The sequence below is a fragment of the Pongo abelii genome, chromosome 3 (genome assembly GCF_028885655.2).
Source record: "Pongo abelii isolate AG06213 chromosome 3, NHGRI_mPonAbe1-v2.0_pri, whole genome shotgun sequence".
Taxonomy (NCBI): Eukaryota; Metazoa; Chordata; class Mammalia; order Primates; family Hominidae; genus Pongo; species Pongo abelii.
Genome location: NC_071988.2, coordinates 161,460,014 through 161,473,767, shown reverse-complemented (window position 1 = coordinate 161,473,767; position 13,754 = coordinate 161,460,014). Strand labels below are relative to the sequence as shown.

The following is a 13,754-nucleotide window of genomic DNA, read 5'->3' as shown; positions in this document are numbered from 1 at the left end:
TGTAGGCGAAGTGGGTGGTTTTAAAGGGGGTAACATTTCTCAGGCTCTCAATGATCTGATGCAATGAGGGGTGAGAAAAGCAATAAAAACCCTCTAAATAACTTTTGTAAAATTTCATTTTAGTTATAATTCCAACCTTCATTTTCCCATTGCCCCCAACCCCACCTTTTTGTAAAGCAGAGTTTTGCTTACAAACTGTAAATTTTAAATTGTCAGATATTTTACTTCCTTTCTTTTGGGTGGATACTTGAGTGCCACAGAGGCCCGTTTCAATATGTTGGTATTGGCCTGGGCATGTTGGCTCACATCGGTAATCCCAGCACTTTGGGAGGCTGAGGTAGGAGGATTGTTTGAGCCCGGGAATTTGAGAACTGACTGGGGCAACATAGTAAGACCCTGTCTCTGCCACCAGGTGTAGAGACCCTGGGACCTGTGGTCCCAGCTGCTGGGGAGCTGAGGCAGGAAGATTGCTTGAGCACTCCAGCCTGGGTGACAGAGCAAGACCCTGTTTCAAAAAAAAAAGTTGGTATCACTGCTTTTCTTTCCTATGACTCCTTTAACCTGTCCAGAGGGAAACTTTTCCTGCCCCATTTCCACTGCAATTTTTTTATAGCTCTTTTTTCTGAAAAGTGTCACTTTTAACCTCATTCTGCAAATTTTTTTATTCATTCAACAAGTACATATTTATGTAAATGTCTCCTTCATCTCCAAGGACAGAGGTTTCCTTGAGGGCAGAATCTGTGTATATTATATCTTTTATGCTTCATGGCACTTTCTCTTAATCTGATACTAAAAAGAAGTCCTTGCTAAGTGAGAGTGGGAGCTGAAACGGTAGAATTCACCCAGAACACCCCCCACCCGCCCCCTCCCCACACACACACAAACACCCACACACACTTTAAACCTGGTAGTTTGATGATGATAGCCAGTAACTGATTGACTCTTTGGGAAAACAGTCCAGCAGATTTGTTTGAATTTGGTGTTGGTTACCTGCTTGCTTTATGAGGCTGATACACAGAGTACTGATGGGCTAGATTAAAATTCTGAACCAGTGTGCCGAGAATGAGCTACTTGTTAGCTTCAAGACGCTGATCCCCTCAACCCTAGGGTAAGATAACAAAGTGGGGCCTGAGACTTCCTGGGCACCTGTCTTCTCATATCCAGCTATAACTTCTAGCCCCAAAGAGCTTTATCCGCTTACCCCAGTGTGTCAGACAAATGCATTAATTTGCAGGTGTGTCATGATATGAAAAAGCTGAAGCACCAGGCCAAGTTGCAGCACTAGCCCAGTAACTATCTATAGGCTAGAAATACATTCATTGATTTTTTTTTTTCCTTTTGAGGCAGTAATTCACCATTCTTTTTATTTTATTTTTTTAATTAATTTATTTTTTTTAAATGGGTTCTCACTCCATTGCCCAGGCTGGAGTGCAGTGCCATGATCACGGCTCACTGCAGCCTCAACCTCCCTGGACTCAGGTGATCCTCCCACCTCAGCTGAGTAGCTGTGACTACAGGTGCATGCCACCACGCCAGGCTAATTTGTTTTGTATTTTTTATAGAGATGGAGTTTTGCTATGTTGCCCAGGCTGGTCTCAAACTCATGAGCTCAAGTGATCCACCCGCCTCAGCCTCTCAAGTGCTGGGGTTACAGGCGTGAGCCATTGTGCCCAGCCTAACCAATTCACTAATTTTTGTTTGTTTGTTTGTTTGTTTTGAGATGGAGTCTTGCTCTGTCTGCCAGGCTGGAGTGCAGTGGCGCGATCTCGGCTCACTGCAAGCTCCGCCTCCTGGGTTCACGCCATTCTCCTACCTCAGCCTCCTGAGTAGCTGGGACTACAGGCGCCCACCACTACGCCCGGCTAATTTTTTTTTTTTTTTTTTTTGTATTTTTTTAGTAGAGACGGGGTTTCACCTTGTTAGCCAGGATGGTCTCGATCTCCTGACCTCGTGATCCGCCCGCCTTGGCCTTCCAAAGTTCTGGGATTAGGGGTGTGAGCCCCTATGCCCACCCAATTCACTAATTTTTATATCTACCACTCAAACACCTGTGGAGATGTTGATTAAATAGAATCAAGGAAAAATAGTGCTAGCGAGGACCTCAAGAGATTATCTTGGTTATCTTGAGATAGATGGGAGTTAATACCTTAAGGGGAAAATGTCAGTATCATTGGTTTTATTACACGTGATGGAGCAGTGTGGTGACAGGATCTCAAAAGGTCGTCCTCGTCTTCTTAAACCCAAATACTGATCATGTTACGAGACATCTGCTAAAAGGATTTGCTGTAAAAATTAGTAAGAGAGTCTTACAACTGAATAAAAGGTTGAGAATCTACCAGGGTTTTCTAAGGCAGATGTGGGATTTGATTATGGATAAGTCAGTTGTTTCTACATGAAGCAGTTTTTATTTATATTTGTCTATTACTTTTTCTCCCTGTTCCCATCCCCGGCTTTTAGGGCTTGATGTGTTGGGTAAAATTAAGTGGGAATGCTTTGCCTTTATTGTCAGTCATCAACCTTTGGTCTGGAAAAATTCCTTACAAAAGGCTGGCATTAGGTTTTGAATAACAAGCGAGGAGACAAAAACTTTGTATTGAAGAAAGTTGTTGAAACCTGTTATGCTGGTTTGTGTCCCCATCAAAGAGTTTGTCTGCAATTGTGGGAACCCATGTTCCGACAAGGAAAGAGACAAGGAAAATCACAGTGTAGTAATAGAAGAGTTGGCCTAAATATTCGAATTTTATATGAAAACTGAACCCCAGAATATGATTTATGAGAAGTATCCAAACAAATATGAACTTATCAAGAAAATTCTAGAATCAGTGTTTCCCTTGACATCGAATGAGATAAATCTGAATAAGAATTTCAAATATCCAGATAACTAGGAAAAATAGCCCTGTGAAATTTTAAAACCAAATTTGTAAATAGAAGCAGAATATTTTATTTTATTTTTAAATTGCAAACACAACAAATGCTTAGTGGAATAAAACAAAACTTCAAGAAATTCAGAAATGTAAAAAGTGAAAGTGCTTCCCCCTCTTTTTTTAACCCCAACCCATGCCATAGAAGTAATTACTATTGGCAGAGAATTTGCACATCTTAACTAAACATATTCAAGGTAAAATATAGAAATAGCTATTTTTAAAGTTTTATTTTAATTGACACATAATTCTACATTTTTCTGGGGTAAAGTGTGATTTTTGATACATAAATACATTGTGTAATGATCAATCAGGGTAATTAGCATATCCATCACCTCAAAGATTCATCATTTCTTTGTGGTGAGAACATTCAAAATCCCTTCTTCTAGTTATTTTGAAGTATACAATGTATTACTGTTGACTGTAGTCACCCTATTATGTAATAGAACACCAGAACTTATTCCTGCTATCTAACTGTAACTTTGTACCTGTTGACCAACCTCTCCCCATCCTTCCCTCCTGCCTTCTACTCCCCAGCCTCTGTTAACCACTGTTCTATTCTCTACTTCTGTAAGATCAGCTTTTTCAGATTCCCCACATACAAATGAGATCATGCAGTATTTGTCCTTTTGTGCTTGGCTTATTTTATTTTACATGATGTCCTCCAGGATCATTCATATTGTCACAAATGACAGGATTTCGTTTTGGTTTTATGCTGAATAGTATACCATTGTGTACATATATACCACATTTTCTTTATCCATTCATCTGTTAATGGAAACTTGGGTTGATTTCATATCTTGGCTGTTGAGAATAGTGCAATAAACATGGGAGTGCAGATACCTCTTCAACATATGGAAGAAATAGCTATCTATTTCTAAATCAGTTTAAATAGCCAAAATGTACATTGTTTACCTGTTCACAACTGTCTCAGATTCAGAATGTTTTCTAGTTTTGAGATCATAATACTTAGTCTTTTCTTCATTATATGACAAAATGTGGAACAGAAAAGCTAAGTTACTACAACCAGCTTATTAAGTCAGAAACCTAAAATCAGAATACTCATGCTTTACCAGATGGTTTGCCCTACAAATAAGGAATGAATGAGAACATAACCTTATTTTAAAAATTGTTTTTAAAGCAGCTATTGTGTCCATTCCTGCCTCCTCTATTAAAAGAGAAGAAGAAATTATCCTGAGATTCAGTAACTGGGACTTCTTTACATCCACTCTGGTCCCGAGATAAAGGAATTTATGCAGCACGGTGACAGGAATCTTGAGGCTTTGTTGGTGTGGATCTGGAGTCTGTCTGGCACCAGTGGATTTGCTGGAGTACCATGGGGTGTGATGAAAACGTGTAGTGTTCAAAATACTTTGATACACACATCTCTAATTTTTATACTAATCCTCAATTCTGGATTAGTATAATCCAGATGTTTATTTTCATGTATCTTTCTTTAATTGTTCTATTTTGACCATGATTTATGAACCTAAAGGCAAGACTTTTCACAGTCCTAGAATGGTGAACAAGAAGGAAATATTTCTTCAGGTTGGCTTTGCGGGGGCTGTGGAATATTAGGGTCAAGTGGTTTTTAGCCTAATTATGAGGTGGAGATTAGGTCATTCATTCAGCTTTATTTGTTTATATTGTTGATGCCTCTCCTTCACATGCCAACTTGATTTTAAAGGATTTACTACTCCATGGCTTCTTTCTCCTGTGCCCAAGTCCTTTTCTGATGTTGCTTGGCTACATTTGCCAAAAGGGCTCCTTGTAATGTATCACTGGCCAAATAACCTAAGCAAGGTCACCCGTCTGATGAGCCACTGAGAAAGGATGGCATTCTCCAGGTGTCAAGTCTATGCAGGATTTCTTGTGTTTAGTTTTCAGAAAGTGCTTGATCACAATTCAGAGAAATTGGAGTTGGATCGGACTTCTGAAGTCATGCATTCCAACCTCCCACATGCGGCAAAGTTTCTTTTGTGTTCCTGAAAGTCCTCTAGCTTTTGTTGGAACCAGACCCAGCAAATATATTCATCTGTATTCCAACAAACAGTTCTGATTGAGGCCAAAAATTTTTGTGACATGCAAGAAGAGAGTGCAAATGAAATGGGTAACACTGAATAACTACCATTTCTTCAACACTGGACACATGGTCTTCATAACAATCTGGGAGGTGGGTTTTATAATCCCATTTGACATACGAAGAAACTAAGGCACAGAGTGGCTAAATAACTTGCCCCAGGTGACCTAGTTAAAAATGATTGGAGCTGAGACTCACATCAAGGCGAATTCAATTCTAGAACCAACCCACTTTTTCACTACATCTGCCTCCGTCTTCCAACTTGAAACAGGGAAATAGCTGTGGGCCTGACTGCCTTTCTTCCATTCTTTAATTTTCCTTGAAGTTACTCATCAGCCATAGTTGTGAAATGTTAAAAGGAGTTCTGGAGTGAATTCAGTTATGTTCTTGTAGGGGCCTTAACAACTTGGGAAGAGCTTGGAAGATTGACAGAAGGTTTTCCTGAGGAATCAATTCAGAAGAATTCTGTTCTAGCTGTTTGGCCTCCCTGAACTTCTGTTTACTTAATTTGTAAAATGGAGATAATTATACCTGCTTTTCAGGATTGCTGTGATTGAATGAGAAAACCTGTAAAGACCCTTAAAGTGTAGGACACCCAGAAGGTGCTTAGGGGAAAAGATGGATTATTTTACCATTGTTGTTGTTACTATTATTATTAATTAATAATTATTAGGAGAGTGGCTTAGTTTGGGCTGCTATAACAAATTCCATAGACTGGGTGGCTTAGACAACAGAAATTTATTTCTCACAGTTCTGGAGGCTGGGAAGTCCAAGATCAGGGCACCGGTACACTTTGTGTCTGTCGAGGGCCCACTTCCTGGTTTGCAGATGTCCATCTTCTCCTGATATCCTCACATGGTGGAGAGTAAGGGGAGAGGAAACAAGCTTTCTAATGTCTTTTTATAAGGGCATTAATCCCATTCAAGAGGGCTCTGCCCTTGGGACCAAATTACCTCCCAAAGGGCCCACCTCTTAATACCATCATATTGGGTGTTAGGAGTTCAACACAGGAATTTGGGGAGACACAAACATTTAGTCCGTAGCAGAAAGTTTTCTTGAGGTTTGCTTTTAGAAAGCAAAACTAAATTTCATTATTCACTCTTCAAATATTTTACTGTTACTTTGAGGCTTTGTAATAATTAGATCTATAGTAGACTCATAGATCTTCTCTTAAAGGACAGAAAAAGAAAACCTTCAAAGATAGACAGTACATTATATTATATGGAAGCATTAGAGTTCTCCATCAAACTTGCTCCACCACCTTGGGAGAAGTTGAAGTTTCTGGCTGGAAATAGTTCTAGCAGATGGGTTGGATCTCCTGGTTGCTGCTCTTTGCTTAGTTTGCAGTGTTTCAAAAGATAATATATATTGTCATATAAAATAATTCCTAAAATAATGTTTATACTAAGGGTCACAATTCAATTTGGTTAGAGATGGGAGTTTAAGGAGTGATGATTCATTTTTTAAATTTCCTCTCAGTTATTGTATTGCTATGGCTGGCAAAAGGAAGGGAACACAGTGGAAGGAAGGGAACAGAATTTAGGCCCCAGGAGGCAGAAAGTCCAAAACCTTCTAGACCCCAGAACCATGAAGAAAAGCCAAAACTGTTAAGTCTCTAAGAGCAGTTTTCTATATTCAAATACTAACAGGAATTTTTAATGAAAATACAGCAATATCTGAATAAAATGCAGATATGTAAGTCTAGGAAAACAACTATAAAATTTCTCTATTTCTTTGTAAGTTAGATTTCTTAACTGATTTCTCGAAATTTAACTCTTAAGTACAAGAGGTTGGATAAAACAGGCAAAATTGGTCTATGTGCAGAAAAAGAAATTTAATTAAAATTTATGTTTTAATTTCCTCAACATTTTCCAGTTGTTTGATTCAGATGATGGTACCAGAAAAATCAAACAATTGCAAGACCATTTTTGTAATTTCTTAACATACTAAAGAATTTGCCAAGATGTTGAAAGGAACTTTAAGAAAATACAAGTTAAGCATGTTATGAACATTATGTATAGTATGATCCCATTTTTATTAAAATAACAAAAGCAGAAGGTAGGAAAATGCATGGTATAGAAATGAAAAGAGTGGCCAGGAGCGGTGGCTCACACCTGTAATCCTAGCACAGGCTGAGGCGGGTGGATCACTTGAGGTCAGGAGTTCGAGACCAGCTTAGCCAACGTGGTGAAACCCCATCTCTACTAAAAATACAAACATTAAACAGCCTTGGTGGCACACACCTGTAATCCCAGCTACTCAGGAGGCTGAGGCAGGAGAATCGCTTGAACCCAGGAGGTGGAGGTTTTAGCGAGCCGAGATCGCACCACTGTATTCCAGCCTAGGCGACAGCAAGACTTCATCTTAAAAAAAAGAAATGAAAAAGTCTTAAATACTGTATGTGAAATTGGGGAAGAGGACTGAGAATTTCTACTTTCTGCATCTTAGTATTGCTTGGATTGCTTTTTATGTGTTTGTTTTACAACGAACACATATTGCTTTTTTTTAGAGGCATTTATTTTCTTCTGGTCAATTGGATCACTCATAAATTACTGCAGATAGGAATTTTTCTTGCTTGTTCTTTAAAAATAGATTTAATGCAGTTTTATAAATTTCTTTATCTATTTCAGTGTTTCATAACTGTTTCTTTGATGATGCTTTTTTTGATGATGCTTTTTAAACCCAGTTTTTTAGTAGAAAGTTTGCCATCATACACATGAATATGCATGCTTAATAATAATAGCTGTTCTTTATTTAAGCAATCACTATGTGCCAGACCATATTCTAAGCATTTGATATACATTAACCCATCTAACCATTATAACAACGCTCTGAGTAGTCCAGTTTACAAATGAAGAAATGAAGCATAGGAAGTTTAAGAAACTTTCCTCACGTACAGCCTATATGCATATCGAATTCATATAAGGGTGCTCCCTGCACTTGAATAACACTGTTATGTTCCTTCTCAGTCTTCTCTTCTCAATGCAAAATGATCCCAGTTTCCATTTCTGTTCTTTTGCTTAGGAATTATCAGCATGAAGTTTATATGTTAGGGGAGGGATACATGGATGCATATTTCCTAATTTGTTCCCATAAAGGGCTTACAATCTAGTTAGAGAAATAGGACATGTAAATTTAACATCGATAAAGACATGGAGTGTTCTGTAATAGCACATGCCTAGGCTCCGATGAATAATGTGCATGGCAGGTCTGCCAATATCAGGATAGATTTACTTTGTAGGAAAACAAGGTTCCCCGCGGATGATGAGTAGGCTCTGTTTAAGACAGTGACCAGCAGACTTGCTCTGAAACCCAGCTCTCAATCCAATTTCACCAAAAAACATTAGAAGGCTATTTCTATGTATCAGCTTTTCAAATATGACCTGATATTAACATTTTAATGGAGATAAGTCTCGCTCTGTTGCCCAGGTTAGAGGGCAGTGGTGCAGCCAGGCGCGGTAGCTCATGCCTGTAATCCCAGCACTTTGGGAGGCTGAGGTGGGCAGATCACTTGAGGTCAGGAGTTCGAGAACAGCCTGACCAACATGAAGAAACCCCGTCTCTACTAAAAATACAAAATTAGCTGGGCGTGTTGGCACATGCCTGTAATTCCAGCTACTTGGGAGGCTGAGGCAGGAGAATCACTTGAACCTAGGAGGCAGAGGTTGCAGTGAGCCAAGATTGCGCCATTGCACTCCAGCCTCGGCAATAAGAGTGAAACTCCGTCTCAAAAAAATAAAAAATAAAAAAGATTGCAGTGGTGCAATCTCGGCTCACTGCAACCTCTGCCTCCTTGGCTCGAGCGATTCTTGTGCCTCAGCCTTTCGAGTAGCTGTGGTTACAGATGCCTGCCACCATGTCCGGCTAATTTTTGTATTTTTAGTAGAGACAGGGTTTCACCATGTTGGCCAGGCTAGTTTCAAACTCCTGACGTCAGGTGATCCTCCTGCCTCGGCCTCCAAAGGGCTGGGATTACAGGCATGAACCACCATGCCCAGTCTATTTTTTTTTTTTTAAGACAGAGTCTCGCTGTCACCCAGGCTGGAGTGCAGTGGCACGATTTCAGCTCACTGCAACCTCTGCCTCCTGGGTTCAAGTGATTCTTGTGCCTCCCCCTCCTGAGTAGCTGCGATTACAAGCATATGCTACCACCCCTGGCTAATTTTTGTATTTTTAGTAGAGCTGGGGTTTCACCATGTTGGCCAGGCTAGTCTTAAACTCCTGGCCTCAAGTGATCCACCTACCTCGGCCTCCCAAAGTGCTGGGATTACAGGCATGAGCCACTACACCCGGTGGCTTCTTTCTTTTTTGATAGAAAAATGCCAGAGATTTCAGAATATTCATTATTAGTCCACGATTATTTTTGTTTTCAATGAAGAAAAAAGAAAAGAAAAAAAAGTCATAACTTTTTTTCCCCCTGGCTGGCCTTAAGGATTTTAAAAGTTTGCTCACATATGTTTTATGGAAAGCAAGGAAAAATATAGTGTGGAAGCTAAGCTAAATAAAGGTCAGTGAGTAAACTTTCAATATGAGCAGAGCTTTTTAGAGCAGGGATTAGCAAACTTTTTCTGTATGTGGTGAGAGTAAAATCGAGGCTCTGTGGGCCACATACGGTCTCTGCTGCAGCAATTCAGCACTGCTGTTGTAGTATGAAAGCAGCCATAGATGATGTAGAAAGGAACATGCATGGCTTTGTTCCAGTAAAACTTTATTTACAAAAACAGTCGGCAGGCCATAGTTTGCCAACCTTCTCTGGAAAGAACAGTTAGAGAGAAAGGTAGTGCCTTGAATGCCAGTCTAAGAAACGTATATTTTATTTCCTCAATGACAGAGGATTTTTAAAACATCACTTTTATCACCCTGGAGAACCCAGTTTATGTGTATAATATGCCCCCTTTTGTCATCAGATTTCATCCAACTTACTATTAAAAGTTGCCAAGAAAGCTAAGCTGTGGCCTCAAGCAGATGGCTGAAAAAATAACGCAGTAAGATTTGCTTTCCAATGCCTTAAGAATTTGCATTTGTGTACTTTGAGTCAGTTGGGCTAAGAGGGAAATAGCAGTTTGTTCTTTGTACTCTGATAGATGGGACGATGGGCTCCACGGGTAAGGGAGGTTAGGACAAGCCGTTGAATACAGTTGGGGGAAATGTCTGCAAGTCCATATTATTTTTTGTCTGATTTGCAAGACCTATGTCTTGTAGATTTGATCATAACCCTGAGAAATATTGGCAGACTAGTCTGTCAGGGAGTAATATTCTACCCAAACTCACACAGGAACATTTTGAATGCTGCTGAGAGTCCAAAGTCAATAGGGTTGCCAGGATGAGCAAATAAAAATCTAGTTAAATCCAGGACACCCAGTTAAATTGGAATTTGCTCAACCAAAAAATGTAAGTATAATTATATCCCATTCACTATTTGGGACGTTCATAAACTAAAAAATTATTTGTTGTTTATCTGAAATTCAGACTTAGCTGGGAATCCTGTATTATACCTGGCAATCCTAAAAATGAAGATAAATGAATACATAGCTTCTTGCACTACATAAATTACATCATTATGTCACTTGATTAGTACCCTTCACCAAGGATTTTTTTTTTAATTGTGGGAGTCTAATGACAGTTGAATCTCATTACTTCCAACCTCATTGTTTTAGAATTTTGATTATTTATGCAAGAGCTATGCTAAAGTGCACTTTATTCTCTTCATGAATTTAGGAAGCCTATTTGTCATTGATAGTACAAATAAAACAGAAAGAAAACTATTTATCTCCTTGGGAGACTACAAATAGAATAATTACCTTTTAACCAGAAGCTATCATTATTTAGAATCTGCTTTTCATTTAATAATTATAGATCATTCACGGTTGTTCATTGAAATAAGTCAAGACATTACCAGACAGAGTCAGGTGCAGCCACGTAAGTCCTGATGGCCCGCTTTGCGTCCCATCTGCTCCAGTTCGCAGTGTGTCTTGCCAGTCTCTCCTATACCATTGTGTTTGTTTTGTGCCTCATCCTCTCTAGAGCCTCACATAATGCTTGCTACTGAGAAGGCACACTGTAAATGTTGACTAGTTGTGGCTGAGAGGCCGAGTTGGATGGATCCCTTGAGCCCAGGAGTTTGAGACCAGCCTACGTAACATGACAAAACCTCATCTCTACAAAAAAATACAAAAATTAACCAGGTGTGGTGACACATACCTGTGGTCCCAGCTACTTGGGAGGCTGAGGTGGGAAGATGGCTTGAGCCCCAGGAGGTCGAGGCTGCAGTGAGCCATGATCATGCCACTGCACTCCAGCCTGGGCAATAGAGCAAGATCCTCTCTCGAAAAAGAAAATTTACTAGTTGAATTAATGAATAAATGCTATCTGCCTATGTTAAAATAATCAAGCTGTCTTTGTTTCAAAATTTTCTTACATTTTAAATTTTAAAAATAATTTGAGTTGGTCTTTCCCTGTTCCAAATTTTAGTACTTAAAGGGAATTTTGGGTCGTTTCATTGCATAGGGGCTTTCAGAGGATAACAATGAAAACATGTTCCTGAACTTGCAAATATGTATTACAAGGAGAGAGATGGAGAAGTGCTGGTAAAATCACGTGAGCATCCCTGTGAGCTTTCTTCTGGTATAGGACCATAGGTCTCAAACTATCAGGATGCTAATGATATCAGCAGGGTGGAGCCTTCAGTCTTCCTTACTTGCCCCTACTGGCCATGATCATGGATGTATGTATACGTACACACACACACATACACATGTATATACATAGATATACGTACATACATAGATATGCAGATATACTTAAATAAATCCCCATATGTCTTCCAAGGAGATGGAAGGGATTTCATTTGACTGGATACCAATTATGGCTATCACTGATAAATAATACATTAGTGATTTGAAACAAATGTGTAGACATTCACACACTTTAAGCCACATTTGTATCATTAGAGATTACTATAAACAAGCCATCTGAAAGACCCTTGAGAACTACCAGTGAATTCTGGAGCACTCTTGAGGGAAATTAGACATGAATGGTTTGCGTGTGGAACAGGTAACACCAGAATTTCTATTGCCTGGAAACATACTCAAGTGAACTTGTTCTCAGTTTCCATCAGTAGCTTTTTTCTTCTCTATTTTCTCCAGCAGAGTAAAAGGATTCCCAGGAACCATGAGATTGGGTATTAAATCTCCGTCTTTCTTCTCAGTCTTACCCACATCCCTGAAGCATCTTTTCCTAGCAGTCGATGATAATTTAGGAGGCTGCACTGAATCCATGTCAGGGCTGACACAGCTGGGCATGCAGTTCCTTGGATATGATCCTTTCTTCTAAGAGAGTCGAGTCATGGTCTGACTATTCCTTTTTGTTTTTCCTTTCCTCACAGCACCCTGGAGGGGTATTACGTGGATGATGCCTTGCAGGGCCAGGGAGTTTACACTTACGAAGATGGGGGAGTTCTCCAGGGCACGTATGTAGACGGAGAGCTGAATGGTCCAGCCCAGGAATACGACACAGATGGGAGACTGATCTTCAAGGGGCAGTATAAAGATAACATTCGGCATGGAGTGTGCTGGATATATTACCCAGTAAGCCGTGTGACTGTTCACTCTGCTGGAAAGTAACATACTGTGACTCTTCACAATGAAGAGTAAAATGTATTCTGTGTTAGAACTTGGGAGCTGTGAAACCTGAGAGTCACCACAGCTGACGCCAAGAGTTTATGAGGCATGCCCTCTCACTGTTACTCACTATTGGCTTAGATTGTTGGCCCTTGAATCCATTATTAATTATTTTTCAGCGTTGTTTTGGCAAGGAGTAATTAATCATGATTAAAACAAATTGAGACAAATTGGTTTTATTGTATCACTAATAAAGGCAAATATATTGCTTTTAATTCTTTTGGCACATAGAGGGAGATAGTGGAAAATTTCATTGTTGCTATTAGTTTTATTCCCTGTTTCTCATATGTAAAAACCAGTCCAGCAATTTTTAATTTGGGGGAGCTTACTGCACTGTTGTTACTTGATTTTACAATTCCACTAACTGCTTTTTAAGGTGTTTTATGGTTTATATTGTTTAAATTAAGGTAATTAAAATTAACTTACCTTTGAGTATTTGATAGCATTTTATGATATTTCTGGAGTCTATTAAAGTAAAAAGATATGGCAGAACCCATAGTTGGAAATTAATGCTCTAATTTTTGTTTGCATTTCAAATGTCCCATCTGTTGTTACTGAATTTCCAGAAAATGTTTCAGAAAATACACCTTAGAAAACACTTTATCTTTATTTTATTTTATTTTTTGTTTATTGAGACAGGGTCTTGTTCTGTTGCCCAGGCTGGAGTGCAGTGGCACGATCTTGGCTCACTACAACCTCCATCTCCCAGATTCAAGACATCTTCCCACCTCAGCCTCCTTAGTAGCTGGTATTACAGGCATATGCCATCACATCTGGCTAATATTTTTGTGTTTTCTTTTTAGAGACAGGGTTTCTCTAAAACCTAGTCTCAAACTCCTGGGCTCAAGCAATCCACCTGCCTTGGCCTCCTGAAATGCTGAAATTACAGGCATGAGCCATTGCGCCTGGCCAGAAAATATTTTGCTTAATATTTTATTTTGTTCATAACTTAAGTCAAAATACTTTTTTTTGTTTTGAGACAGAGTCTCGCTCTGTTGCCCAGGATGGGGTGCAGTGGTGCCATGTCAGCTTATTGCAACCTCCGCCTCCTGGGTTCAAGTGATTCTTCTGCCT

The 13,754-nt window shown here is 39.4% G+C and overlaps 1 protein-coding gene across 1 annotated transcript in view; it reads left to right on the top strand.

The window, feature by feature from the left end:
- Window positions 1-13,754, top strand: part of SETD7 (SET domain containing 7, histone lysine methyltransferase) — a 50,743-nt gene that overhangs the window by 11,126 nt on the left and 25,863 nt on the right. Inside the window, exon 3 of the mRNA XM_002815156.5 lies at window positions 12,386-12,587. Within this exon, the coding sequence (XP_002815202.1) occupies window positions 12,386-12,587 (202 nt within the window). The remainder of the gene's footprint in view (window positions 1-12,385; window positions 12,588-13,754) is intronic.